At 37.0% G+C, this 24,599-nt stretch overlaps 1 protein-coding gene across 1 annotated transcript in view; it reads right to left on the minus strand.

The window, feature by feature from the left end:
- Nucleotides 1-15,140: 15,140 nt before the first annotated feature.
- The window catches only part of EIF2AK2 (eukaryotic translation initiation factor 2 alpha kinase 2), an 83,188-nt gene continuing 73,729 nt past the window's right edge, over nucleotides 15,141-24,599 (minus strand). Inside the window, exons 14-18 of the mRNA XM_036750680.1 lie at nucleotides 22,312-22,492; nucleotides 17,571-17,699; nucleotides 16,760-16,861; nucleotides 15,505-15,567; nucleotides 15,141-15,425 (exon numbers count right to left, since the gene is read on the minus strand). Coding sequence (XP_036606575.1) covers nucleotides 15,294-15,425; nucleotides 15,505-15,567; nucleotides 16,760-16,861; nucleotides 17,571-17,699; nucleotides 22,312-22,492 — 607 coding nt within the window. The 3' untranslated portion in view covers nucleotides 15,141-15,293. The remainder of the gene's footprint in view (nucleotides 15,426-15,504; nucleotides 15,568-16,759; nucleotides 16,862-17,570; nucleotides 17,700-22,311; nucleotides 22,493-24,599) is intronic.

Consider the following 24,599-nt stretch of genomic DNA (forward strand, 5'->3'; position numbering starts at 1 on the left):
GATAACATAAGTGTATACATTACATATACAAAATAAATACAAAGTAGATCAATTACAAAGCCTAAAAAGAAAGAGAATGGTAATGCTTTCTGAGTTCAAGAACAAAAGAAGAAAACTGTCTCCTAACTGCACTGACTATCTTGATGTGTGGAATGAGCGAAGACCTCTCATAAAAGGGGACAAATTAAATAAATAGAAATAAGTAGGATAGTGAGTCCCATTTCTCTACTTAGATATTTTCCTTTCTGTAAAGCCATTTCTCTACTTAGATATTTTCCTTTCTATAAGTCAAGCTAGTGACTGTAAGGCCCCCGAGGATAAGAATAGGACACAGGATGCTCACATCCTGTGTATTTACCTAAGGGCTAGAGGCCCAAAAGAAAGAAGGCTAGAGGTGAATAAGTCAGCAACCATAAAATCCTCTGAGAGTAAGGATAGGACACGGGTAGCTCACCTCCTGTGTACTGACCCCAGGATAGGGGACCCTTGGCTCGGGAGAAGAATGGATGAAAAGCCGGAAAGCCAGGTGCAACATAGACATGCAAAACCAGATAGGTATGAATGATGGGAGACAAAATGTAAGGGTGCTGGGGATATCCGTCACAGATGTAAGGGTGCTGGGAGGCATCTGTTGCAGAAGCAAGAGTGGTGGGAAAGGCTAGTCTGCCACAGGTGTGAAGATTAGGTAATCAACAACTGCTTCTACCTGTCACAACAACTGGCTTCTGCCTGTCACAGATAACCAAACCATTTGGTCATTGTCATTGTCATTAAGATAGATTTATCACTTCAGATTGATGGGAGAATGGGATAAGAATGGTGGGAAGGTTATGTCCATCACTTGCTTGTCAAAAATAATTAAAACTTTGTTCTTTGCCATTGTCCCTGGGATAGATTTATCACGTCTAGATTGTACCCTCAAAGCTTATGTCTTCAAGCTGAGAGGAAGGAGGTTAGGATGGGGAATTGCGGTTAGGGACCTATATAAACACCCCAATTCTCTGTGTCTGGTGCGCTCTGACACTGAGAGGTGCCTGGAGTTGCCCTTTCCCATGGGATCATAATAAATTTTCCTTTCTACTTTCACCTTGAGATGCCTCCATTTTAATTCTTTGATTCGTAAATTTGTATCACACACACTGACATATCTCTCAGTCCCAATAATAGCTTAGTATAAGGACCCTTACCCTGGAGTCCATGAACATTAAAAAAATATATATAATTATTCCAATGTAATTACTTTCTTTTATAATACTATTTTATAAATTTAAAAACATTATTGGAAAAGTATCCATATATTTCAGCAAAGGGGTTCATCACACACACACACACACACACACACACACACACACACACACATTAAGAATCCCTGGCTTAGGAATACTCTATGAATTTAATTGAATCAGCATTTATTAAGCTACTGCTTACTAAGCATTGGGTACTGAACCAAGCATATGGGATACAGTTTAAAAAAGGAATATATTCCTGCCCTCAAGGAGCAATAGTGGAATGAGCATTAAATACTGGAATTGTTATGCTTTCTGACTATATAAGAAAAATAGTAAAGCTCTTCTCCCTTATCTCAATTGGCCATCCTAAAACCCAACCCCAATGACTTAGCTTGAGAGATATTCAGTAAATGAATGTTAAATACTGTGCCCAAGACAATAAAAGCCGTTTGACAGTCCTTCCACACACCCCCTCCCCCACCACCACCACTTCGGATTGGTGATTGAGACCCTTGGGGAGTATTTTATGTTCTTTATCCACATTCCCAGGATTGGTCTAGAAGTAAACCAGCCTTAGGGAGTGAGACATTTGTTATACTGTTAAGATTTATTTTCAAGAGTTGAAAAAAAAGGCTTGCATGACAAACAGTAACTCAAGGTCTATCTATGTAGATTTTTTAATTGTTTCATGAAAGGGCAGTATAGAGTGTTTTATTGGAAAATGAAAAGGATCACTAAAGGTGTTTTGTTTTAGTTTTTAAAGTACTATAAAAACATGAAATTTGGTAATTTAAGACACTTCGAATACAAATACTGTTTTTCATTGTCATTTTGTTGTTTCTTGTTGTCTCTGTACCTTTTCAAAGTTAAAAAAAAATTGTACTGGATCTCTGCTTTATAAATGATCCAGAAATGGCTTTTCTCCCCATGTCTGAATTTTTATTTTACACTTGTAAAGTATGAATACTGAAAGTTAATGAACATTTTTGGTTCAGCAATGTAAGTGAATACCACACAGTGCCCAGACCAATACCCCATAGAAAACACCCAGCAAAAAAAGTAAAGACAGTTTTCTTTACTGCTTACCAGATATGCATGGCTATTTTGAAGGCTCATTGCTATGGAAATTCCAAAGTGAATATTCCTTTTAATCAGGTTAGCAGCTTAATAGAATAGAATCAGTGGTGGGGAACTGTACATACTTTTCCTTATTATTTTCCTATGATGACATAGAACAATGCAATAATCACTCAGTTTACAACTTTGGCTATGTCTATATGAATAGGGCTGAATTAAAAGTGTTTAGTATATCCAATACATCAAGATTTAATTATATAGCCCTTTGAGTTAGAGATCCTATTACTTGACATATCCTCCAATTAAGAAAAACAGAAAGGCCTCATATGCATACAAATATTTATAGCAACATGTTTTGTGGTTCCAAAAAACTGGAAACAAAGTAGATGTCCACCTACCGGGGAATGACTAAACAAATTGTAGTACATGAATACAATGGAGCATTGCTGCAGTTTAAGAAATGATGAATATGAAAAATACAGATAAGCAGGAAGAGACTCATATGAACTGAAACAAAATGAAGCAAGCAAAATCAAGAAAACAATATATACAGTGATTGTAGAAAACAAGTTTACAAAACTGAACACTATAATAACCAAACTTGGTCCCAAAAGTGATATGAGAAAATGTACCTTCCTTCCTTTCTTATTTGTAGACATGGGGAGCTATGGATATGGACATAGAACACTGCATATACCATCAGATGCAGTAGACATGTTGTTTTAGGGTTTTTTTTAATTGCTTTTTTTCCTCCTCTATTCTTTATTACAGGAGACAGTCGTCAGGGGAAGAAAGGGATTATTTAATATATATGTAGGGGAAAGCATATTATATACCATATGCATATATATGTATATACAGAGGTAAATATGTATACAAAGATATATGCACATATGTATGTAGAAATGAAAGTTATATAAATGTATAAATGAAGGTTACATAAATTTAATAATTAAGAAATAAAATCTAGCAGAAGGGGAAAAGAAAATTATACAGTTATAACAATTCACATTTCTATAGCACTTGAAGGTTGACAAAGTTCTCCACTAACAACAACCCTGTGAGTTAGCTAGTACCTATAGTATACCCATTTGACAGGTAAAGAAACTGAGGTTCAAAGACCAGCTAGTCTCACAGCTAGTAGTTGTCAAACCCAGGATTCAATGCAGCTCTCAACTCTACACTACAACAAAGTGCCTATCATTACAAAATGGTAATGACTCAGAAATAGATTTAGCAAAGTGTATGCCATCAATTTGGCCCCAGAGAATCTGAATGTTTCAATTAAATAGATGGGTGGTCTGCACAATGTACAATTAGTTTAAAAATTCTATGAGAATCAATCAAATACCTACTGGGCATTACGTATTATAGAAATTACAAAAGGAGTCTTTGTGTCACTCCTGCCTCCAAAGAAGTTACAGTCTAAATGAGAAAAATCTAATTAGTTGATGTTAAATTTTCACTTTTATAATTTTCAGATTCCCTCCACTGACATCACTCAAACAACTCTTTATGAAATAGACACCGTTGTCAAAAGTCTATATCAAGCTCTGGTAGGTCTTACTAAGCTAGAAAGGATCTAGTGATAAATTCTGTGTGGTACCTAAGGATCAGTCTAGCTAAGGGAAAAGGCTCATTACCCTAAGATTGAATTTCTGGGGTGAAAAGCCAAGTGCTAATTTTGGTTTTTACTTTAATTCACAAAGATCATCTAGTAAGATGTGGTGGGAAATGACCATATCCATGAAGTCATGGAACCCATCAAGTCCTGGAGTTGAAGTTGTTTTCTAGTTCAGCAGTATCAGATATGTGCACAAAATTACTGCGTACAAATACTACTGACACTTTCTTGTCTCAGCACTGCAGTTGCACAAAATGGAGAGGTCATTCTTTGTCTTTCTCACTCCCCATCACATGCTTCCTTGTAGAATGTAAAGTTTCAATCTCATATTAAAATAGGTAAAGAGCTTCTTCTTGCCAGTCAAAAAAACAGGAGGTCCTCCATCTAACATTCATTAATGAGCTTTATGAAAATATATTTAAGTAAATAATATGATAGGGGACAATTACATCAAAATAAATGAGTTGATAGTTGAGACTAGAAGTATAGGGTACCTAGGTGTCTTCTATGGTGCCAAATGAGATAAAATAAAACAGATATTTAGACACAAAATCCATGATGGGCTGGGGGAAAGCAGTGTGCTCATGCAAACTCAATGCAATCAACCATAATTATATATAATTAGTCCTTGGGATCCAAGAGAGTAGACTATCCCAGGAATCCAAGGCCAAAATAAGGGTTAGCAAAACTGGATAAATGAAGAGCCCAAAAGATTTGGGTTTGAGCAAAAATTTATTGCAATTTGTCATGGTTAGACCGAATGGCTCTTGCTCACCTTTATATCCCTCTAAATGGGATACAATGGTATTCAGCTGGTGGTGGACACTATTCCTTTCTTGGAGGACAACCTTGAATCTTAGAGGCTGGGTGTAGTAAGATAGTGGCAATGGAATGCCTCTGCTAATTTAGATCATGAAGTTAGTATCTAACTCTTAGATTCTCTCCTCTGGTCACTGTTGTTCTCATAGCATCAGGTACTGGAGATGGTCCTGGTACCTCTGAGGATCCATCTAAGAATGGGTTCTTAAGGAACCTTTCCACAAGAATTTAATAGGGAATGTATAATAAGAGAATCCATAATGTCCTTCAATAAGGAATCCTTTTATAAGCCACCAGGACTGGTCCTAGATGGCTAGCTCCTAGAGGAGGTACTGGGCCAATTCACCTTGACCAATACATAGAGACCCATGCATGCTATTTGTGTCAAAAATCAATGACTGCACAAATCCAAGATTTGCCAAAAGTTTTGGTTGTTGTGGGAAGTAGTCTTTAGCAACACCTTCTCTACTTTGTAATGATCTATCTGTATCTTGCCTTAGCCTATTAAAGTTGGTCTTCCACTAACTCTGGTTCCTCCCACTCAATTAAGCACTTCTCCAAATTAGCAAATAGATGTGTCTGGCACAAGCATTGGCATTGAGAAAGTAAGTTGTTCTTTGTCTAATCAGTAAATAAAGTGTCTATGTAGTCTTGAAGGTCAGACTTCAGAAACATCTAGAAAATCATGGGCATTATAAAACTTGTCATTGTGCAATACTCAAACTGTCACCAACAGGTCTGGAATTCCATTTTCCATTTTTCTCTGGCAGGAACCCAGATGCAGTTGTAGGGTTTCCTCTAGGTCTAGTTTAGGAAAAATGGAGGCTCATTTCTGTAGCTTCCCACTTTGGAGGCAACTATGTCAAAATATGAGTATAAGTACAACTCCTCCATGAAGCTTTTCACTACCACCTGAGCTAGAAGCAATCTCTATTTCATCTGAATTATATGGCACTGTTGAGGGAGAAAACCCAGGGATTCAAGAATTCCGAAAATAAAGTTCTCAGGGCAAGGTCGCCTGGAATGAATTCATGGACCCAAGCAATCTTTAAGTGAAGTTGGCAAAAGTTTATTTTTACGCTTTTCAGTGGGCAAGAGTTCTTAGGGAATCTGCAATCTAAAAGGGGACACAAGTATATCTTATATAGGGCATTTTAGGATGAAACGCATGCCAAGTGTCTAAATTACTTGTTTTGGGGTGGGATTAGGGAGTAGTTAAGGAGTGGTTAAGGAGTGGTTAGTTCTTAAAGGAACATGCACATTTAGTATCTACTGCACAGGCATTTGTTTTACCCAGAGTTCACTGGTAAATAGCCCAAGGCAGGGTGGGGGGTGGAGAGGGGAGCTACAAGGAGGTGTGGTTTTGACAGTGAAACGTGACTAAGTCAACTAATGGTCAGGGTTGACTAGAAATATCCAGGTTGCTTCCATCAAATGTCTTGTTAGACAAGATGAATGTAAGGGAGTATACATTTGACTATGTCTAGGATACATATCAGTAAGGTCAATAAGCAGTAAATATCATTATGACCCAGTGCACAGCCAATTAGCAATACACAGGGAGTCAGACCAATAAATTCTATAGGTAGGCACAGCTGCCTACTGTGTCAGGAGGAGAGATAAGTATTTTGCTAGGGCATGCTACCCTTGAACTGGAGAGGGACTGCCTGGGACAGTATTTTGAGACAGTATATGTCCCTTCAACAGACGTCTAGGGAGACATGTGATTTTAGAATTGGATGTGGTTTTGGAATTGGGGTCCAGGCACAGGCACTCAAGCAGAGGTTAAGGAGAAATGTGATGTTAGAATTAGGGTCCAAGCACAAGCATCCAAGCATCCCATCAGCACCATATAGCATTCAATAGTTTATCTATTGTCTTCCAGTGTTAGTTACTACTTCATGTTCCAATTCCTCCCACAGCCTTCACTGATTCCCTCCTGATAATAACCTTTCTCTTTCTTAGGAACAGAACATGTTGTTTGCATCTCTCTCATACACTTAATTCAATAAACAAAATATCTATAATTTAATTGGTCTGAATACCATCTCTATTGATGCAGATTGCAAACCACCCCCCACCCAACTTAGCAGATGGTCGTTGAGAGTTGCAGTGGCCAAAAAAATTCATCTTCTGATGCTAACCTAGTGGTGAGAGTCTTCAGGCTTTGCAGATCTGGTCCTTGATACATAAGATACATAATGGGTATATACCTGAAATCTTTCCAGCTTAATAGGGCTTTACTGATATAGTCTTCCAGAACCCAGGGTCATTTCTGTATCACAATGAAGCTTGGAGTAGGCCTTCAGGGTAGGCTTTTGTGAACTTATCCTGTATCATAAGTTATTTATTTCTCCTATCTTATTGCTATAATGCAACCTCCATGAAACTAAGACATGTATCTTATTTAATATTTCATTATTTGTATTACCTACCTCACAGATTGGGAGGGTCTTCTCTATAATTTAAAATGCTATTAAAATTCAATTCAACAAACATTAATTAAGCATTTCTTGATACTTTGGATATCTTACAAATTAAGTGCTTAAAAGTCATTTTTTATTATGTTTAATGTCTCATACTTTGGGTTTTTTAAAAATAATTTTGTTTAACATTTATTTTCAATTAACAGGTATTTACTTTCCCTCTCTTCCATCAAAAAGGAAAAACAAACTTGTGACAAATCCCCACATTGGCCATGTCCAAAAATGTATGTCTGATTCTGCATGTTGAATCCATCACCTCTCTGTCAGGAGATAGGTAGCATGGGTGGATGCCTTGGAATCATGATTGGTTATTGCATTGATTGGCATCAACTAGGTAAACTTAAGAAATCTGATCAGTGCAATGACCAACCATGATTCCAGGAGACCAATGTATGCTACCCACCTCCTAGAGTCATCTTGATGCTGGACTTTGATGATTGTAGAGAGTAGAACGAGGCTGATGACTTTACACAGCTGTGCCTGACTTAAATCCAATTCCTGAGCAAGTCTGGTATCATCAATCCTCTTGGAGAAGAAAGGATGAACAACAGCAATGAGGGTTCTGCATGAGGTCTCTACACATAGAGCAGAACTTCCAGAGGAGGTGTTGTGAGTTAAACTTCTGTCACATATATCTTTTATGTGTGCCTCACTACTATTATGATTGAAATTTAAGTTTACTCATCCCGTGGATGCTGCATATATTTGTGGGAAGGTGTGTACCAGGTTTTTAGGAGAATGTTTTGTATTGTCTCTACTTTGTTATGTGTTTACCTTTGGTAAAAATGAATTGATGACAGTTTCTGGGGACTACTGCATCTGGCACTCAGGACCTACAGTAAGAGAAGCACAGTCTCTGAGAGTTATCTCTAGAAGACTGAGAGAAGTAGCTGCCTTCTGGGAATTCAACCTGCCAATTCAAGCAGAAGTTGGGTGATAATGCTATTATATCATCTTCTTTTTCACCCTCCTGTGTTGGTAACCAAAAATGGGCTCCTTAGCACTAAGTCAACAAGTGCCCTTGAATAGTTTGGCTTTTTCCCTGAACTAACTGAATGCTGTTTGTATGTTGGAATGGAGTAAGCTTGTCAGCCCCTTCACCTTGCTTCCCTTGCTTAAGCAGGTTGAAAGAACCTGTGCTTTCCCAGTCAACCCCTTCACCTTGCTTAAGCAGATCGAAAGAACCTGTGCTTTCCCTGGCATATTTTACACCCCCACAGAAGACGGATGGTTAAAAACAGCTTCCGTTGGAGCCAGAGGCTGCTACAGCCACAGCCACAGCCACAGCCACAGCCACAGCCGAAGCTGAAGCTGAAGCAGGGGCTGCCGGTAGCAGAGCTGACCTACGTGAGGATTGAGGAGTGCTGAACAAGGACTTGAGGCCAGTGGGTAATCTTTTTACCATAGAGGGGAAGCATGTATATGATTTTGCTTTATACCATCATGCTTCTCTGTGGCCTCCTGGTTACTCTTGTGAGGCGGACTTATTGGGCCTGGAAGCTTTTGATCAAAATATCAAAATGGGGATGCTGGTTTGTGGGTTGGTTACTGTGGAGCCTAAATATATGCTTTGATTCTTCAGCCTCCTACTTTGAAGATTCCTTATATCTCGCAGTTCCGAACCTTTCAGACATATATATGATCCTCTTTGAAATTATAAACTCTGCCCTCCTAATATACCTCCTCCTTTTCCTCCTCCTCTTCCTTCTTCTCCTTTACCACATGTGGTCCTTCTCTCCATTTGGGGCACCATATCCTTACATGTGGGTGCTCTGTCCATAGAAATAAAATTTTTGGTTGCTTATAGTTTATATTTTGATGGGGGGGGGGGTCCTAGATTTTTTTAAATTTTTTTGTTGTTTTCAAAAAGCTGGGACAATTTACTTTTTGTCCTGTGCAATTTTCATCTATGATTTCTTGAAATACTGCTCTGAAACAGATTTTTTTTTAAAAAAATCCATTGTGTTTTAAATTGAGCTATTTGATTAGCCTTTAAACCCAAATCTCTGCAGCTTTCATTGAATGCCCAACAATAGCCTCCAGACCAAGCCTCTGTGGTTCATTGTTTAGGTTTTGATAGGTTAGGATAAGTATAACTAACAATTGTTTTCTGTTCAGTCCAAAAACTGAGGGTCTAACTTTTTTGATACTTTTATAATGGTAAATTAGGCCATCTTTTCTTTCAATTCTCACCCAGCCCTTAGTGATTGAATAGGTGTTGCCTTAAACAAACTGAGAAGGCCTGGGTCACCCAATGCATCCTGGGCCATCAAGAGTGGTCTTGACTTTGTCTTGCCACTGGATTTCATTGATTCTGGAGGAGAGAATGAGGCTGACAACTTTGCTCTGCCTCACTTAAATCCAATTCATGAGCAAGTCAAGATATTACCCCCATGATGCCACTGGTCCTCTGAGAACAAAGGGTGAACAACAACAACCATCTTCTGACAGAGAGAGAGGTAATGGATTCAAGATGTACGAGACATACATTTTTGGACATGTCCAATGTGGGGAATTTATTTTGTTTCACTCTGCATATTTGTCACAAATATTTTGTTTTTCTTTTTTTCTTTTAAATTGGGGGCAGGGGCAAGTTGGAAGGCAGAAAGAATAAAAGCATGTTAACTGAAAAAGAAAATAACATTTTAAAAACTCTTTGCTTTTAAATATTCACTTTTTTAGTTTTTATTTCTTTAATTTTTTTTACAATTGTATATCAAGACAATTTTTAGCATTCATTTTTACAAGATATTGAGTTCCAAATTTTTCTTCCTCCCTCTCTCCCCTCCTGTTTTCCTAAAATGGTAGGCAATTTGATATAGGTTATATATGTGAGATTATGTAAAACATATTTCCATATTAGTCACAGTTGTGAAGGAAAAAAGAGATCAAAAGGAAAAAAAACATTGAAAAAAATAAATTGAAAAAAGTATGCTTTGATCTGCATTCAAAGTCCATCAATTCTTTATCTGAATGTGGATAGCATTTTCCATCATATTGTGCTATAAGAAATGGGGATGATACAGACTTCATAGTAACCTGGAAAAACCTACACGATATAATGCTGAGCGAGTGGAGCAGAACCAGGAGAACATTATACACAACCCTGACAGATATATAGATTCTAACTAACCCTGATAGACTTTGCTCTTCCCAGCAATACAAGGTGCAAAGACACTCCAAAGGACTCACGATGGAGAACGCTATCTACATCCAGAGAAAGAGCTACGGAGTCTGAATGCAGATTGAGGCACGCTTTACATTTGCCTTTTATTTTTCCCTTTGTTTTTTTTTCTCTTTTGTTTTTGTTTTTGGGTGGTTTTTTTTGGTTCTGTTTCTTCTTTCTTATGATTCATTCCATTGGTCATAATTCTCCTTTACAACTTGACTATTGTGTAAATAAATTCAATGCGAAGTTATATGTAGAAGACATATTGGATTCCATGCCATCTTGGGGGTGGGAGGGAAGAAAATCTGGAACTCAAAATTATGTAGAACCAAGTGTTGTAAACTAAAAATAAAAAAATCTCAAAAAAAAGAAATTGTATTGTATCATTGTGTGGCTAAAAAGAGCTAAGTCATTCATAGTTGATCATCACACAAAGTTGCTGAATACTGTGTACAACGTTTTCTGCTCATTTCACTTCATCATTTCTTATTGCACAATAGTATTCCATGACATTTATATACCACAACTTGTTCAGCCATTCACCAATTGATGGGCATTCCTTCAATTTCCAATATTTTGCCACCACAAAAAGGGCTGCTATAAATATTTTTGCACATGTGGGTGCTTTTACCATTTTTATGATCTCTTGGGATACAGAGCTAGTAGTGGTATTGCTGAATCAAAGGGTATGCATAGTTTGGTTGCCATTGGGTATAGTTCCTAATTCCTCTTCAGAATGGCTGGATCAGTTCACAACTCCACCAAAAGAGCATCAGTGTCCCAATTTTCCCACATCATCTCCAAAATAAAATGTTCACTTTAAAATGCTCACTTTGGGGGCAGCTAGGTGGCATAGTAGATAGAGCACCAGCCCTGGAGTCAGGAGGACCTGAGTTCAAATCCGGCCTCAGACACTTGATACTTGCTAGCTATGTGACCCTTGGCAAGTCACTTAACCTTGCCAGCAAATAAAATGCTCATTTTGCTCTGCATTAGTTCATATGTGTCTTTCTAAGTTTTTCTGAAGCCATCCTTCACATCATCTCTTAAGACACAATAGTATTCCATTATATCTCTATACCATGATTGTTCAGCCCTTCCCCAACTGAGGGGCATCCCTTTAATTTCTAATTCTCTACCACTAAAAAATTAGCTGCTATAAATATTTTTGTATATATGGGTCCTTTTCTTCTTTCATTGATTTCTTTGGGGTCACTCCTGGTTTTTTTTAATTAATATATTTTGCTTTGACACAACAGAAGCTTCCCAATGAACACCCAAATGAACCACTTCACAAATAACATTCTTCAAATAAAGTTAGATGATCAGTTATTGAGAGAAAGGAGTGACGTGTCCTTGAACTTTGGCAGTATGATACTAACATCATCCAGCGAATTGGGCTGGACTTTTGTGGACGGTTTGTTTATATTACTGTAGTTATGCTATATGTTGTTCTTTGGGCTCTATCTTCCTCTTTCTGTCTCACTTCATATTCTTCTTAGGTGCCTTTGAATTCTTAACATTTATCATTTCTTAGAGTACAGTATGACGCTATTACTTTCATCCACCAACATTTCTTAGTCATTTCCCAATTGCTGGATGCCTATTTTGTTCCCAGCTCTTTTTTTTCTCATAATGTTACTAGGAACATTTTTGAACATACAAGTTTTTCTTGCTCTCAGTGACCTCCTGGGGATATTATTTCCTACTTCTTTGACTGATCTAGAGTTGTTCAGAATAAGCTTCCAATGAAGAGATGATGGACAAAAAAACATGCAGAATGAGATGTATATTTTTGAACATGGCCAGTGAGTATATTTGCTTTACATCAGAGGAAGGAGACATGATAAGAGGGAGTGAAAAATAAATTTTTGTTCATTGGGGAAACAAAGATTTTTTAATGAGAATAGGGGACTTCAGGGGGTAGAGCCAAGAGGGTGGAGTAGAAGAAAGCTGAGGTCTTCCAACATTCTCCTCCAAACAACTTTAAAATGACTCCTCAAGTTGAATTCTGGAGTGGCAGAGCCAACAAAAGATCAGAGTGAGACATTCTTCCAGCCCAAAATAACATAAGTAGGTTGGAAAGAGAGGATCTGTGATGTGGGGGGAGGAGATTAGCCTGGAGCCCACATGGTCAAAAAACCAGTGGTGGGACTAGGTGGTGGTAACTGAAATAAAAGCAGTTTCAGGAGTTCTAAAGCTGAAGAGGTTAAGGGAACTGAGAACTGGTCAGAAAGAAATTACAGCGGAGTCCTTTCAGTCAAGAGGAAAGTGGAAATCCTAAGGGACAATCATTTGGCAACTTCATTGCCTAGACCCACTTCTGGGCCATAGTTAAAGGGTGAAGAGAATCACTTTTGGTCAAACCCTGAGGGGCAATATGACTTCTGACCCCAACGGATCAGGGACACTGAGGAACAGTACAGTTTCCAGTCCCAAGGGAAGAGAGATCCTGAGAAAAGTATCAATTGCAATTCCAAAGGATCAGGGCTCCTTTCTGGGTAAGAACCAAACTGCAGACCAAGAAAATAGTGACATCTCTCCCCAGATCACACTACCTGGGAAGCACCAAAAACTTCCAAACCCCTAGAACTAGATCTGAAAACAGCAGTGTCAAAACAGCAACAAGCAAAGAATCAAAGACAAATGTGAATTGTACACAGACCCAACAAGAATTCATAGAAGAGCTCAAAAAGGATTTTCAAAATCAAATAAGAGTGGTAAGAGAGAAGTCAGATAAAAAACTGAAAGCAAAGGAAGAGAATTATGAAAAGACAATAGCTTGGGAAAAGCGGCACAAAAAATACTGAAGAAAATGATGCCTTTAAAAAAAACCATAATTCGCCAAGTGGAAAAAGAGGTACAAAAACTCACTGATTCCTTAAAAATTAGAATTGGACAAGGGGATGCTAATGACTCTAAAAGACATCAAGAAACAATTATATAAAAGTAGAAGAAAATGTAAAGTGTCTCACTGGAAAAACAGCGGACTTGGAAAATAGATTGAGGAGACATAATTTAAGAATTACTGGATTATCTGAAAGCCATGATCAACAAAAGAGCCTAGACATCATCTTTCAAGAAATTATTAAGGAAAATTACCCCAATAACTTAGAACCAGAAAGTAAAATAGAAATTGAAAGAGTCCACTGATCACCTCCTAAAAGAGATCCCAAAATGAAAACTCCAAAGAATATTATAGTCAAATTCCAGAGCTCCCAGGTTGAGGAGAAAATATTGCAAGCAGCCAAAAAGAAACAATTCAAATAATGTGGAGCCACAATCAGGATCACACAAGATTTAATAGCTTCTCCCTTAAAGGGTCAGAGGGCTAGAGCATGATATTCTGGAACAAAAAGGAGCTAGGATTACAACCAAGAATAACTTACCCAGCAAAACTGGGCATTTCTGATGAAAAGCCCTGAGATGAATAGAAAATCTGACTTTCAAATACAAGACTGCAGAGAAACATAAAAACGTAATCACGAAAATATTCTTAAAGGATTCAATAGATTTAAACTGTTTACATCCCTATATGGGAAGATGATACTTGTCATTCCTTAGAATTTTATTATTATTAGGGCAGTTAGAAGGAGTAAAGACAGAAGGCACAGGTATGAGTGGACTATGATAGGATGATTTAAAAAATTAAATTAAGACGTGAGAAGGAGGGATATACTGGAAGAAGAGGGAAGAGAGAGGAAGAATGGGAAAAATTATCTCACATAAAAGAGGTGTGAAAAAAGAAATTTTACAGTGAACAGGAAAATGGGTAGAAGGGGTGGTAGGTAACACTTGAACCTTATTCTCATTGTAATTGGCTCAAAGAGGGAATAGCATACACAGTGAGATCGTTTCAGAAAAGCCTGGGAAGATTTATATGAACTCATGCAAAGTGGAGCGAACAGAACCAGAAAAACATTTTACACATTAACTGCAATATTTTAAGCATGAGCAACTGTGAAAGACTTACCCATTTTGACTAAGACAATGATCCAAGACAATTTCAAAGGTCCCATGATAAAAAATGCCATCCACTTCCAGAGAGAGAACTGATGAACTCTGAATGCAGATTAAAGCATACTTTTTAAAATTTTCTTGATCTTTATTGTCTTATTTTGTTTATTTCTTTTATAACATGGTTAATATGGAAGTATGTTTTGCATTACTTCACATGTATAATTGAAATCAAATAGTTTGCCTTCTCAAGGAAGGGGGAAGGACAAGAAAGAGGAAGAGAATTTTGAACTAAAATTTTTTTAAATGATTGTTAATTTTTTTACATGTAATTGGGAAATATTTAATGAAACAAATAAAAAAATATTAGAAAAGAGAGTAAATATCTGACTAATTAATGGTTGCTTGAAAATAAAATTTCAGAGGCCTTTACTTCCTTTTGAAGAACACAAGTAGGCCAAAAGAAAATCAATGATAGATGGAAACTTCTTTTAAAAAAAAAAAAACAAAAACTAAACTTGAAAATTAATTCAAAAATTAAGGAACTACCATATTAATAATAAATGGCAATAAAAACAAATAGGGAGGATCTTATGCTCTCCATGTCAGCTAAGTGGCACAGTGGATAGAGTACAGGGCTTGGAGTCAGGAAGATTCATCTTCTTGAGATCAAACTTACTAGTTGTGTGATCCTGGGCAAGTCATCACTTAGCCCTATTTACCTCAGTTTCCTCATCTGTAAAATGAGCTGGAGAAGAAAATGGCAAACCACTCTAGTATCTCTACCAAGAAAACCCCAAATGGGATCACAAAGAGTCAGACACAACTGAAACGACTGAACAACAATGCTCTCCAATGGATTCCGGAAACTGCAAAATAAGCCACATTTCAGAGGTGGGAATATGAGAGCCCAACCTACGTCAATAAAGCACCTAATATGAATGTGAATGCATAGGCTCTCTACCACACTCTTCTTTCTCCCATGACTTCAGTATCTTCAGGATTTTTGATGCTTTGGGTCTGTCTTCAGGATTTTTTGAAAGTAGCTTCATTAGTATCAGTTTCTGAAATGGTTATAAAAGCCTCAGTTACAAAAATTAAATAGTGATATAAACAAAGTTCTGGTTCTTTAAAAATTCATACCTCTTTAAGGTACTTCTTGCCAAATTCTTCTGGAAAGACACAATTTTTCACATTATCCCAGATCTGAAAATGTCAGAAAACACTATTTTTATTTAGAGACTTTTCTTCAGAAGAAATATTTAGAGTTTATTAAAGCTATAGAAATTTTTCATGAAGGTATTTTTCCTTTTGTTATTTCCCAGTTCAGTAAGAACACATATTATTCATGCATCAGTCTAGAATCTTCTATTTATACTCCACAACTCTAGGTGAACTCCCTACCTGAATAGTATCTGTCCAGGTTGGGCCTGGAAGATATATTCTTCTCCAGGCCCTGTCCTATACTACCACCACCACCACCACCACCATCATCACTATCATCACTATCATCATTATCATCATCATCATCACAATCACCATCATCATCATTAGCAGCAGCAGCATTAGCAGCATCATTATGCTCCTTTAGAGGAGAGACTGTTTTCCTTTCTTCCTCTTACTCCTAGCACCTGGCACAGGGTCCAGACCATTGTTAGAGCTTCATAAATGGTTACAGAATGAATTTAATTCATAGAAAATGCCTGTTTCCCTTTCTCTAAGCTTTTCTGTACTACTCTGATTTAATGTAAAGAATACTCCTTCTAGAAGGAGACCAAGCTTCAAAAAAAAGACTGAATAGAAAGTTACATTTTACTTATTGCTAATAGTCAAACCCAGGAGTTCCTAACCCTAGATGTCCATAGACACCATCCGTCCCCCAAAGGGTCCATAAATGAGTTTCCGGAGGTCTGAGAACTTGGATGGGAAACAAATTACATCTTCATTTCAGAATCATTCATAGAGAGCCAGGCCTGGAGTCAGGCAGACCAGAGTTCCAATCCAGCCTTGGACACTTGATGCATGACTCTGGACACATCGTTTAACTTCTGCCTCAGTTTCCTCAATAAAATGGGGATGATAATAGCACCTACCTCCCAGGGTTGTCATGAGGATCAAATGAGATAATAATTGTAAAGCACTTAGCATAGTGCCTGACACATAGTGTTATATGTTGTTACTATTATTCTCATTATTATTAAATTTATGTATTTAAAAGCATTATTCTGAGAAGAAACCTATCGGATTAACCACACTACCAAAGGGGTCCATGACACAGAAGAGTTAAGGACTCCTGCTTTCTTAGTCCTTCTACCACATTCTTATCCATGGGAAATACCTATATGCAGCAATACTTGGAACTTGAAGGCCAATAATACTTAATGCTTTCATCATTTACCCTTGACATTTCCTGAGCAGTGGGGCATATGTAAAGAAGTTCAAAAAGGATTAATCCCAATGCAAAGATATCCACTTCGTTCCCATAAGCTTGGACATTTCTCTGAAAGAAAATAAAATGTCATGATATAATTATTTTCATTCATCTATATATCTGCATGCCTGTTGAGGGGAGTATCACAAAACTATTTAACAGAAAGTATTTTCCTGGTTATTTCAGGAGGATGATATGTAATGGTCAACTTATTAGAGTTTACAATACAATAAAAAACATAAGATAGAGGATGCTGACCTGTACACCTTAAAAGCTGAGAATTCTTAGTTGAAGAGACATTTTATAAGTCCAGATCTAGACTGTAATCAATAATATGCCCAGTTCTCTCCATTCTGACTCTGGCCTTATAAAAATGCACGTTGGGACTAAATATGGTTAAGAAGCAAATTAAAGAGTAAAATATCCCCTAAGAGAAAATCATAAAACAAGATAACTACTGTAGTTAGCATTTGTTAGTCTTCCTGAGTAATTTTCCCTCCTATATTGACAATATACTGATGGATGGGTCAGCCTTCAATGACTTTAGTGGGGACAGGGATAGCTTAGTGAAGCACAGAAAGCTTGGTGGGATGAGGTTGGGGATGAGGAAGGGCAATAATTCTGTCTCCCCACAACACAAAGCTCTCCAAACCATCAGGTAGCTCTGACACTCATGTTAGTATGCAAAAAAGGGAAGAGGGAGGATGCATTGTGGGGACAATTTACCACAAAAAAAGCAAATACTTAATAATGCAGAACTGACTAAAAGGCAACTTACCTGTTCTGGGCTCATATAACTAGGTGTTCCCACACCTTTTGTCCGATCCTCAAAATTTTTCAATGAGGTTACAAGTCCAAAGTCACCAATCTTTATTTTGGTTTTATCTACTAAAAATATATTAGATGGCTAAAAGGAAAAAAAAGAATTTCTTGTTTTATATCTATTCCTGTTATAGGTTTTGAACATTTAAAGAGGGGTAACATAAATGTGCAGTGTGCTGGAAGGGGCATCACAAGAGTTTTGGAATTACAGGGTTTAGGTTCAAATCAAAGATGCCAATTAGCAACTTAGTACCTGTGTGACCTTGACAAAGTTAATTTACTTCACTGGCCCTAGTTTCCTCATGAAAATGAGGGGACTGGACAAGTTGATTTTCAGATTAGCTGCAAAAGTCTATGGGATCTGGAAGTATGAATCACATTTATTCAATTTCTTTCCCTAATTCTTGGCTCAGTTTTCAATGTCTTCACTGGAAAAGACAGTGGAAAGAACAGTAGATTTTGAGTCATAGGATCTGAGTTCTTATGCTGGCTTTATTACTTCCCACCTATGTGATCTTGCCTCTCTGAGTCTCAATTTCCTTATCTGGAAAATGAAAGAATTGGACTAGCTAATCTCTTAAATTCTTCTCAAGTCTAAAATTCTGTGATCCTATAACTTTTATTCAAAACCAAAGTATCCAGAATCAAGAGATTCAACATTGGCATTACTCAAGCTGCCAAAGACCTGCCCTACTACACATCCCACAATGAGCATGTTTTATGCTCTATGTAATTTGACTGAGGTAGCTCGCTGTTTGTTTGTGAAACATCATGCATAGATACTTTAAGCAAATTAGAGTCAACACTGCTATGGCTATCTCTTCTTAACAATGAGGCAGACACGGGACTTAGCTAAGTTCTTGGAGTTTCATTTCTTCACATCTTAAATAAAGAAATTTATCATTGTGGTACCTTCTATAGGAAGGTAACTTTCCTGATCCCCAACCTCAATTCTACCGTCTTCCCTCTATTGATTATTTTCAATTTATACTGATTATAGCTTATTTGTACATAGTTGTTTACATGTTATTTCCCCCATTAGTCTATGAGCTTCTTGAGAGTAGTAACTGTCTTCTGCCTTTCTTTGTAACTATAGAGCTTAGCACAGTGCCTGGTACATAGTAATAAATGTTTATTGAGTGACTGACTAACTCAAAGGTGTTTACCTCCACAATAGAGGATAGCTAGCAGTGTCTAAATTGAATAGGGAGGGTGAAGTCCTCCAGATGCTCATCTATACGGATGACATCAGGATGTTCATCTGAATTAAGTCCCAGAATATTTCTTCTAACTTCCTAGATGAGATTCATAAGCATTTTTAAAGATTTGGCCTTACAATTTGTACTAAGTAGTTCAGGAAGTTATCCTAAACCCAAGTAAATGGATGGATCTGATTAGCAAAAATGATTGCTGTGGAACAAGCAAGGAGTGTACACATACACACATATGTATTTGTGTACATATATACACATATAAATACACACATACACATATATGGGTGATAGCCTGGGAGAGAGAACTGAGGGATCAAGTGATCAGAGGTCAGAGTATAGATGAAGAATATAGTTTAGTTCTAAAAGCAGAGGTAGAATGCCAATAGATTGTGGTCAGATAAGGGGATTTTGGAGTTCATAAACATGAAAGTGGTGCATTTGTGAGCAAGATCAAGGGTATGACCATCCAAAGATATGACTGAAGTGAAATAAATAAGTTGTATAACTGTGAGGTTAGGGTGTCTGAGGAAGTATCAATATGTATACTGAAGTTCCCTAGTGTTAGGGCAGGAATTGGGGAGTACAGAAAAATTGTGAACTCACTAAGGAAAGAAGGGAAGTATTCAAGAGATCAATAGACCACAGCTCCCAGAATTGTGGTTGGGTGGTAGATATGGATTGAGTGAACCTGAAAGGAGAAGTTATGGAGTGATGGTTGAATGGGAAGAACTTGAAAAGTAGCAATGGGGAACAAGGAGTTTTCCAACTACCTCAACTGGTGAGGCAGGGGAATAAGGGAAAGCCAGAGGTGGAATGGGAGGCCAGGGAGGCTGTGTCCTCAGGAGGGAGCCAGGACTCACTGAAAACCAAAAGACAGGAGTGGAAAAGGAAAAGATTTAAGTCTTATAACTTGGAACTCAGTGGGTCTCATAATTCTGATAGAATTTTAGCTGCATCATAACCAGAGACATTTCAAAGGGCTCATTCCCAAGGGAAAGAAAATCTAGATAGCAAGTACTTGGGGTGGGAGCTGTGAATAGCTCCTTTCCACATGCTTAAAGGACACAGGGGACAAATGCTTGGACTTCAGCAATTATCTCATATAAATGAGGTGTGAATGGAGGCAGGACGGAGTGGAACTGGATTAAACAAAAAAAGGGAATAACGTATTCATAGGTGTGTAAAAGTCCTCTTAACTTACAGAGAAATAGGAAGGTGAAGGGATAGGCTAAGGGAGGGACTCTTAGAAAGTTGTGTAGATCAAGAAATAGGAGGGTAACAGGAGAGGATAATGGAGGGATTCTTAGAAGGGAAAGGAGGGTAAGGAGAGAGAATAGGGAAGGCTTAAAAGGGGGAGAGGATAAAGGAGGGACTCTTGGAGGGGTAAGTAGATTAAAGAATAGGAAGGTAAGGGAGAGGATAAGGGAGGGATTCTTGGAGTGGTGCCGATTAGAGAGGCAGTGGTTAGAAGTCAATTAGATGTTTGAGGAAGGTTCAGGTAAAGAGAGAGGGAAACAGTGACAAAAAACAGAATGGAGGAAAATGCCCAACTTTGAAATTGTAACTTTGTGTGTGAATGGGATGAACTCACCCATAAAATGAAAACAGACAGCAGAATGGATTAAAAACCAGAATCTGATACTATATTGTTTACAAGAAACATATTTTAAAATGAGAGATATACATGGAATAAAAATAAATAGCTGGAGTAGAAATTATTATGCTTCAGCTGATATGAAAAAAGCAGGGGTATCAATTAAGATCTCAAAGTTGAAGCTAAGATAGATTTAATTAAAAGATATAAACAGGGAAACTATGTTATGATAAAACGTACCATAGAGAAGGAAGAGTAAAATCAATGTTATAGCTATATGCACCAAATGCTATTATAGCACCCAAATTTTTAAAGGAAAAGCTAAATGAATTATAGAAGGAAATAGATAGAAAATCTATAATAGTTGGGGATTTCAATCTTCCACTCTCAGAACTAGATAAATTTAACCAAAAATTAAATAAGAAAGTCAAGGAGATGAATGGAATCTTAGATAAGCTAGACATGATAGATATCTGAAGAGAACTGAATGGGAATAGAAAGGAATACACATTTCTCTCAGCAGTACATGATACCTTTACAAAAACTGACCATATATTAGGTGAATAAAAACTTTAAACTTTAAGGTTAAATGAAGAAAAGTAGAAATATTAAGTGCATTCTTTTCGGATCATAATGAATAAAATTATATTTAATAAGTGACTATGGAAAGACAGATTAAAAATTAGTTAGAAACTAAATAACCTAATCTTAAAGAATGAGTTTGTTAAAGAACAAGTCATAGATACAATAAATAATTTGTTATTATTAGTCAATCTAATATGTGGAGATGATACATGTGTCCCCACAGAACTCTATCATCATAAGCAATCACAAAAGGACTCTAATAATACAGAGAACCTGGGAATGTTTCTGTTATGTTTTGATAATCTTCAAAGAAAAGTGGAAATGGAAGGGAAAAATAAATACACTAAGAGGGGGAAAGGGAGAGGAAGATTAGGGAAAATTATTTCAATCAGGGGACAAGTCAAAGTCTTTACAAACATTGGGAGGTGGACAGAGCAGGTGACACTTGAAACTCACTCTCTTCTGAACTGTCAAAGGAGGAAAGAATACATATACACACAGATTAAGATGCAGAAATATATTTAACTGAACAGGGAAATGGGAGATAAAAGGGAGAAGGGAGATGGAGAAATAAGAGGAAAGGTAAGTTAGGGGCGAGATTAGTCCTAAGAAAAACAAACTAAGTATGTGCAAAAATATTTATAGCAGCTTTTTTTGAGGTGGCAAGCATATGGAAACAGGTAGTGCCTACCAATTGTGGAATACCTGAACAAATTATGGTATATGAATTGATGGAATGCTATTGTGCTATAAGAAATTATAATAGGGATGATTTCAGAGAAACATGGCAAGACTTGTATGAAGTGATACAGCATGATGTTAGCAGGATCAGGAAAACTAATTTTACAATGACAACAGTGTTATAAAGACTATTTTGAAAGACTTAGGAACTCTGATCAAACATAATAACTAACCAGGATTCCAGAAGACCCATGATGCAATATGCTACACACCTCCTCATAGAGAGGTGAAGGATTCAGAGTACAAAATAAGATATGTATTTTTTGGATATGATCAATGAGGAAATTTGTTTTGCTTGATTATACATGCTTTTGTAACAGGGGTTTTGCTTTTCTTTCTCAATTGGGGTGGGAAAGGAGGAGGTGTGAGGGAGAGAAGATAGACTTTTGCTGACTGAAAGAAATAAAATTCAATTTTAAAAAATTACCTCATCTGGATTGAGCCTTACCAATTACAAACACATTCACACACAAAGGAATTGAATTGTAAAACAGATTTACAGTTATCTACTTCCAAAATATTATTATTCCACTTTAAGAAATAAAAGATTCATTACCATTTACCTTAAGGTCTCTGTGAATTAATTTTTCTGAATGTATATATTCCACTCCTGCTGTTATTTGTTGAAATAAATTCAAAGACAAAGCTTTATCTGGTTCATTACATCTTTCACGATCAATCCAATCTTTTAATGTCCCCCCTTCACAGAATTCCATTACAATAAAGAGGCAGTTAATCTTTGACCTGAATGTAAAATCATAAGATATTAATATCAATGAAAATTTTGTGATGTAACACTTTTTCCTAAAAACTCTGAAAAGAGCATCACAACATAAACATAAATGTAATAATTCAATTGAATCAAAAGCTAAAAGAGAATACTTCCTAGTTAAAATGTTAAAAAATTAAAGTTTAGAGAGAGTAATAGAGTGAAGAGTATTCACTTTGGAGTCAGGAAGACCTAAATTTAAATCTTATTCTGTCACCATTTGTGTGACCTTGATCAAGTTTAATCTTTGTAAGCCTAAATTTCCTCAACAATAAAATTAGGGAGGTATACAAGTTCTAAGGTCCCTTCTTGATCTAAATCTGATACCACTAATATATGTTTAGCTGGATCTAAAAATGCTATGCCTAACACTACATGCCACTTTATTCTGGTATCAATCAATGAGTATTGATTAAGCAACTAGTGACCAGGCACTGTGCTAGGTGCAGGGGATACAAGTGCAAGAAATGAAATAAATTCCCTCATCTATCTGGAGAGTAATGGCATGAACAACCGTAAAGAAGATAATTTACATCTGGTGTTGAAGTTCATTTACCTCAGGGTAATACCTCAGTTGTGGAGATGCAGGAGTTCTCAGGTGGTAAGAGCAGAGCATGTGGGTGCTCCTTATATGACAAGTAAATTCCCTTGTGCAAATCACCTCTTTGAGAGAGATGCTTTACGTGGGATACACAGAGATGCATCCAGAGGAAACGACTACATCAATTAACCTTCACTGAAGGGGAAGGAGATCCACAACACCCAGGAGATGGCAATTATTTCCTAATCATCTCAAAAAAAGAACCACTTCTTTTTCCAACTCATGCTCCAAATTACCCTAAATCCACCCTATACCACAGCAGAACAATTGTTAGTTGTATTGATAGCACAAAGTGAGCAAATTTAAGTTCTTTGTGAATAGCAATTGTTTCATTCTTTGTATTTGTATCCCCAGCACCAAGCACAGTGCCTGGGACATGGCATTAATTTATTATTAATTAAGAATTGATAAAATTATCGTTGACTGTAAAAACCTCCATCTTTGGGGGATAGGGAGGAGCTAAATGCTATCAAGTTCCACATGCCAGAACCTATAGAACATCACCTCTCTGTGCTCTTGCAAAACTGATTCCTAATTCTCCTTTTTTTTCACACTGGGTCCTTTTTCCATTTTCTTCCTGTATGCCCTTAGAAGCGTCCCGCATACAATTCCTTTTGACCTCCCATTGGACTAAATAATTCGTACATTCCTTAAAGAGACTATAATTTCTGTCTTCATACCCCTAGCAAGGCATGCATGCACATACACATGTATGTATGGATGTGTGTACATGTATATATGTGTGTGTGTGTGTGTGTATATATATATATGCATGCATAAAATATGTGTTGAATTGAATCTCCCACCTGTCAAAATCCTACCAGTCACTGTCTCAGCTCAAATGCTATCTCCTCTATCCCTGATCCTCTAAATTGGAAGTAGCCAGTCTTTGTGAGAGGACAGAGAATTAGTTTGCAAGAGGGAAATAGTGGAGAGAAGAACTTAGGAAGGAACTGATAAGAAATGTTCTTCAAGTTCTTCAGCTGGAGATACTGTTGACTGAAGAGCATTAAATCAAGGAAAGATGGAGGAACAGCAAGTTGTCAGTGAAGATGGGCTGACTGGGGAAAAAAAAATTCTAATGGATTGACTGACACTTATAGACATGATAAAATACTTTAAACACCTTCGTAGTTCTGTCCACAGCCAGCTTTTCAAGTTGACTTTACCTAAGGCTACTTAGAAAAATGAACCGACAAAAGTTACCCAGTCAATTAAAACAAAAAGCTTGAAAGCAATGAATAAAGAGTTCTAGAAATTAAAGTGTCAAACAATAGTATTTTTAATTCTCTGTTTAAGAGGTTTTTTTTTCAAAAAAAAAGAAAGGTTTAGGTAAACTTGGCTATGAAATATCATAAGGAATCTCTGGATTTATGAATTATATGGATTTATATTCCAGCATGAAACATTTTAGCAGTAATCACCATCAATAAATCAGTAAGCATTTTATTAAGTTCCTGCTTTATTCAGTCATTCTTTCA

Source organism: Trichosurus vulpecula, chromosome 3 (assembly GCF_011100635.1).
Source record: "Trichosurus vulpecula isolate mTriVul1 chromosome 3, mTriVul1.pri, whole genome shotgun sequence".
NCBI classification, from domain to species: Eukaryota; Metazoa; Chordata; class Mammalia; order Diprotodontia; family Phalangeridae; genus Trichosurus; species Trichosurus vulpecula.